The 6,633-nt window shown below is 39.3% G+C and overlaps 1 protein-coding gene across 1 annotated transcript in view; it reads right to left on the reverse strand.

The window, feature by feature from the left end:
* Positions 1-405: 405 nt before the first annotated feature.
* Positions 406-6,633, reverse strand: part of CFTR (CF transmembrane conductance regulator) — a 164,685-nt gene continuing 158,457 nt past the window's right edge. Inside the window, exons 25-27 of the mRNA XM_077756020.1 lie at positions 4,051-4,223; positions 3,339-3,444; positions 406-1,645 (exon numbers count right to left, since the gene is read on the reverse strand). Of these exons, the coding sequence (XP_077612146.1) occupies positions 1,445-1,645; positions 3,339-3,444; positions 4,051-4,223 (480 nt within the window). The 3' untranslated portion in view covers positions 406-1,444. The remainder of the gene's footprint in view (positions 1,646-3,338; positions 3,445-4,050; positions 4,224-6,633) is intronic.

Here is a 6,633-nt window from a genome sequence, read left to right on the forward strand (position 1 = left end):
AATCTTGACAGTTAGTATGGAGTTGGGAAGACATGTGTTCTTGATAGGAGCGGTCAGATTTTCTGGTACCATTTTCTTTAGAACAGCATCTAAGAGGGAATGTGTGTGCTGGGAGGGAATCATACAGTTGTGCAAATCTCTGTGAGCCCTAATGACTCTCTCTACACCATCAAGATAAGTCAGAGCCCCTAGTCAATATCCCCCAAGTTTTTTTCCCCTTCAGTTTTAACATAATGTATCATAAAAAATAACTAGTGCCATAAAAAGTCAACATTTCAAATATAAAATTCTTTTAATACAAATATAATTCATATAATCATTTTAAAATACAGGCATTTATATGAGTTTGAAATATTATCAAAATAAATATTTCCTAGAGAAAATTTTATTTGCATCACAAAATTATAAAACAGAAGCATATAAAACGAATTGATTGACTCTTTCATGTATCTCCCATTATCTGCACCAGTCAGTCAATACAGTAGGAAGTGTGTGTAGCTAGCCTGAAACTATACAACATAACCCTATATATACCCACATCTTCGGATTTCATGTGTATCTACCCACAGCGCCGACAGCCTATCTGCCTACACCCTCTCCTCCCAGAGCTTCTGGGGTGAGAAGGGTTTTCCTGAACCAATTTGCTTTAAAGCATTTTTTCCAGCCATCCTCTGTTCAGAGGTCTTATGAGCTTGTTACTTTCTGGAAGCAGGGAAAAGTCGTATCAACTTCTGTATCAAGGGAATTATCCTAATACATGGGACTGTAACAGCCCTCTTCCTAGATAAGGGATGTACTAAAATCGAATTATTTGGACTTTTGGTAGAGCGATCAGTGGTATTCACAGTTTTCCCAGATGGGGAAGTTCTCTCTCCTGATACCTAGATGTACACGGTATGTATTTTGACAAGCTGATGTGTGACTCTTGGGATATTCTAACACTTTCTTGGAAACAGGACAGTCTGAATACTTAACAGACGATATAATGTTTTCAAATATCTTGGAGAGAGTACAGGAAAAGGGATATAAACTTATATAAGCCACTAAAGTTTCCAGTTACCATTACTTAATCATATCTCTAAGTAGTGTGATTACAGTTCTCCAATAATACAAATTAGCAAGTCTCACTAAACAGTAAGTTGAACGATGAGGCAGGCTGACGTTGATAGCCACCTTTCCAATTACCAACAAGGGGAAAAAGTTTTCAGGAAAATCTGGCTTGCAAACACACGTGGTAAATCTTCAAGGATTTGGAGTACCTTTCACACAATTTGCCCACTGCCAGGAAGCCACTTATCCAGACCCATCTGACCGTCCTTAACTCCTCTTATCAAAATTTTTCCTTTTAATGATAAACATTACTCATCCTAGTTTTTTGAGGCAGAAACTGTTTTCTCCTCCAATTTCATAAGCGAACATCCTATGCAAATATTTGCACTGCTCTCTAGAGCCTTGTTTCATGCACTTCTTCTTCCGTCTCCTCCTTCAGAGCAGCGATTTTGGATCGAGACTTGTGCCTGCTCGAGTTCCGGGTGGGGAAGAACCTGAGCCGGTCTGAGGGGCCGATGGCCTGGCGGAAGAGGCTCTTCTCACTCAGCAGCCTCTGGATGGAATCATACTGGCGCACCTTGTTCTCCTCTATGACCTATGGAAGTGGTGTTAGTGAGATCTTGGACAGAAGGCAGGGTGGACCAGAGCAAGGACAGAAACTGGCAGAGGCTTAGAGGAAGAAAAAACCACAAAGGAAACAGTGTCCACAGGCTGGCAGTCTGAACAGTCAGAGATGTCTCCTTTCACTGCTGAGTCCTCCTGCTTTATAGAACGTCTCCCTTTGGAAAATTAGCTATAATTTTCTACTGAGCAGCTGGAAGATTTTTGTTTTTTATTTTTATTTTTATGTTATTTTATTTTTTTAAATGTTTTATTTATTTCTGAAAGAGAGACAGCATGAGAAGGGGAGGGTCAGAGAGAGAGGGAGACACAGAATCTGAAACAGGCTCTGAGCTAGCTGTCAGCACAGAGCCTGACATGGGGCCCGAACCCACAAACCGTGAGATCATGACCTGAGCCGAAGTCGGATGCTTAACCAACTGAGCCACTCAGGCGCCCCTGTTTTTTAATTAGTATAGTCCTGAGCAACGTGATTCTTCAGAGAACTTGAAAGGAACTAACATTGCTTGCTAAGCCAGGATGACCTTTGATAGATCCTCATATATGACCTTAAAATGTATGTTGGGGTGCCTGGGTGGTTTAGTCGGTTAAGTGTCCGACTTCAGCTCAGGTCGTGCTCTCACCATTAGTGAGTTCCAGCCCCACATCAGGCTGTGTGCTGACAGCTTGGAGCCTGGAGCCTGCTTCAGATTCTGTGTCTCCATCTCTCTCTCTGACCCTCTCCCGCTTGCTCTCTCTCTCTCTCTCTCAAAAATAAATAAACGTTAAAAAAAAAAACTAAAAAATGAAAAATGAATGTTAAGTCCATAGCATAACAAAGAGTTGAGCCTCTTCAACAGGGGACTTGAAGCTTAACAATAAAAATTGGTCAGGATGTTTAAAATGCCTCCCTCACAAGTTCAAGTTGAGCAAACACAAGGCCAGAGGGTAGAAGGGCTTTACCCAATCTCCTAAACCTGACCATGGCAGGGCAAGAGGTTATGGGTCAGCCCCCTAATTTGTCACTTGAAGTTTAGTAATAATAATGGTAATAACAATCCTTCAGTAAGAAAAGTATTTACCTCCAGAGCCTCAAAAGCCTTAATGGAAATGACATGATACATCATCCTCAGAACTTCCTTGTGACTAAACCCAAGGGAATTTGTAAACATGACTTGAAAGAATCTGTGACAGTTTTGAAAGCACAATAAGAAGGTGTTTGGGTGAGGCACTTGCCTGAGCTCCAAATAATGACGAGAAGAATGAAATAGTCTTTCAACTATTGCATTAAAACCACACATCATATTGCAAGGCAATCCAGGCCTGTCCTGGACCCCATCCAAGGGAGATTTAGTCCTTAAAAGCATCAGGACTTAGATCTTATTATGAGTTGATCCCCAAATAAAGGACTCAATATACAGATGTTTCAATTTATTCATGTAACTTAGTGACATGTTGCTATTTACTGGATTCCAATCTCCCCTCATAGCTCAAATCAACATGAGAAATGTATGCAGCTATTTTGAGTAAAGCTGGATGGCTGCATGACACATATTAGAAGGAAGAACTTGTACATTCCAATACAAGTGCAAATCACTTGTGTTGTGATACACAGGAACTCCCACATGAGATATAGTTATCAAGAATTAAAGGAAAAATGAGATCTTAAACAAATTATGAACACTCACCAAAAATCGTTGACATTCCAACATGGCTTCTATCCTGTGTTCAGAGAGGATTACTGTGCAATCTGCAAAGGCTTGTTTTAGGGTTTTTCGAATGATTTGGTATGTTCTAGAAAAGAAAGAAAACACCACATATAACATCACAGAAGGTTAATAATCTGCCTTTATCCTTCATAACATACCCACTGTCTTATCAATTTAGTTCTTTAAATTAGTTATCTTTCTTTGAATACTTTTATTAACATAATGCTGATAGAGAGCTGGCCACAATCAGCTTCCCAGCCATGGGGTAGATCCTAAGTTTCCATAAACAAATAGAACAGATATTTTGAAGAAAATTTCACAAATAAGTACATTTTATTATCATGAGGAATCACTAGTGGTTCTTTCGTGCTATAAAAAAAATCTTACCATATAAATGGCATGGAAAGGAAAATCATAATAATCAGATTATGTCTATGGAACTAAGTATTTCATCATGTGTTGACATGGGGAAGAGTTTGTATGAAATTCCAAAATTACACTCAGAAGACAACACAGGGCTCTTATACCAGGATATGAGCACTTGTGCTCATGTCCAATAGTGACTTTTCCATGGGTAGTTATTTCATAAGTAGAGGCGGGTCCTCCACTTGCAGACATGACAGCCTAATGGGAATTGGTATCAGTGTGAAGCAGGCCTCAAAGATTAAACAGTTGGAATTCTGAAACTCACATTGGATCCAAATGAGCACTAGGTTCATCAAGCAGCAAGATTTTTGCCTTACTGAGAACAGATCTGGCCAAGCACATCAACTGTCTGTGGCCATGGCTTAGGACACAACCCCCATCCACTAGGACAAAATCAAGCTTCCCAGGAAATTGCTCTATCACAGATCTGAGTCCAACCTGCAGGAAAGAAAGAGGGAAAACACTGGATAATTTATATACCACAAGGTTAAAGACACTCAAGAGGTTGAGAATCTAAAAAGACACATGACAGTCTGAAGGTTTAAATTTCATATCAAGAACCCACCACTCCTCCTATTTGGGTTTGACTGAACCAAAGTCTACATATAATCTTAGAAGCTCTAAAGGATAAGCCTATGACTTGTTTCAGCTCTGTGCTTAATTTAGGAAATTTTCAGTGAGTGCTTATCATGAGCCAGGTACCCCCCACAGGGGTTGAAGAGATGATACATGGCACATGGCCTTTGCAAGGCTCAGGATTTATAAAGACATACACAAATAATTACAATACAATTGAATACATGCTAGAAAAGATAATAGTATTAAACACAGTCATTTGCTCTATCATGACAGATTCTTTTATTATGCCTTCCATTCTCTACTCTGTCATAATAGCGCATGAAAGGTAGCAGAAAATAATCAACTGGGTAGCTTCTTCAATTCATTAAAACTGATTTTAAGAAATTGATGAAACTATGAAGTAAAAAGAAGACTTACAGTAGCGGTATATTACTAGGAGATTTAAAGGTGCTTAGATATTGAGGTGGAATATGAGAGTTGTGTTAGGGCCAGTGACTTATTTTTTTCCTGCTACATTGGAAATAATAAAGTGAAAATGCAAACAAGATATACAAATAAGTCCTTTCAAAATAAGACAAAAATGATTGGCATCTTGGCTCTTATTCAGATAATGCGCATTAACATTTATTTTTTGCCAAATATTGCTGAGTGTTTGAGGGCCAAAGAGATACATAGATGATGACTGCCCCCTACACTTGGGGAGTCTGGGATTTAGTGTTGGGAAGTAAGATATAATACTAATTGTAATAGAGGCAGAATGGGATAATGGCTTTAGGAAAGATCCCTGAGTTCGGTGATGAACTCAGAGATGGCCCATATTACCACATTTGATCGGCAAATACTAACTGTACGCCCATGATATGTATTACAGATGATATTTCTTTCCTTGACTGGGTTCTCATTAAATCAATCTCACTTTGTAAGAATTTGTAAGAAACTGAAAAGAGTTTCTGAAATGGTAGGGAATGTAAACATTATTTAGACAAGTGGGAATGCTCTGGTGTATCTTGGAAGACTCACATGTAAAATTACTTTTGGCTCCAGGGATCCGAGAATGTGAATAAAGACACTGGGTGGACCTGTGTCCTTTCTTTCTGTCCTCATCTTTTTGCTTTTACTTGGATTCAGCCTGGGAACTGCTACATCTCTCGCATCACTTGTCTCCAGGTTCTCCTTTAGCTTTATTCCATATCTACCCCTTTGTAGAAATCTCAAAAAATTAGTGTGTATCTGTTGCTTCCACTCTCTCACAACATACAACATTTTTTTCTTTTTTTAACATCTATCCCTTGTCTTATGAGAAACCACATACCCTGGGACCACTTATTATCATATGTGGGCAGCTCTCCCTCTTCCTATCCCCTGAATATTAGTCTTCCTCACCCCCAACCCTCAAAACTCTCCTTCTCAGAACTCATTTATTCTTAGGGTATCAACTACCACTGAGCAGCTAATGATTTTTCAAATCTTTATCTCTAGCCCAGATATACTGCAAATATTTCTTAAATCCTTCTCCTTGCTAACCCCATTGTGGTGGCCATCATTATCTCTTAAGCTTCACACTGTAAATCCCAAGTGGTTCAGTTTGTCAACTGACCACGAAAACACCCCAGGGATCCTTCTAAAATACAGGTTTGACCATCTCATTTCTGTTTGGAATCTCTTCCTGACAGAATGAACGTGAGCTCTCTCACATGACGTAACAGGCATCCAGACTCGAGTCTTCACCCTGCTTCCAGGGGCACCAAATAGCTCGAAGTTCCCTTTATACCCTGACAGACCCTTCTGAACATCCCAGATCATCCTGTACGGTAGTCAGTCAAATAGCCATATGCAACATTCGTGGAAGTTTCCCCTGTTACACTGCCTCTATGCTCTTTCGCTCTATGTGTCTCCAGTGCCTATGCTGGACACACTGTCAGCCTTTATACATTCATTCATTTGTTCAACAAATCTGTACTGAGCTCCTAGGATGCTGGCCAAAAAAATGAAACAAACAAAAAAACCTCAACAACCTCAAACATAGTTTTGATGAATGCAAAAATGAATCCAAACTTAAGAATGACAAATGATAAATGAACGAGAGCTGATGTGGTCCTGCCAGTACACAGTACAGTCAAAGACTAGCCACTTTCCCTGTCTGTGTGCTTTTGTTTTCTCATCTTGACAACTATAAAATCCTTTCAAAATAAAAGTATAAAATTAAGTTTCCTTTTTTTTAAGAGGTTGAAATAAGATCCAAGCCTAGTTTGAACCGACCCCAAAAACT

Source organism: Crocuta crocuta, unplaced genomic scaffold (assembly GCF_008692635.1).
Source record: "Crocuta crocuta isolate KB4526 unplaced genomic scaffold, BGI_CrCroc_1.0 scaffold452, whole genome shotgun sequence".
NCBI classification, from domain to species: domain Eukaryota; kingdom Metazoa; phylum Chordata; class Mammalia; order Carnivora; family Hyaenidae; genus Crocuta; species Crocuta crocuta.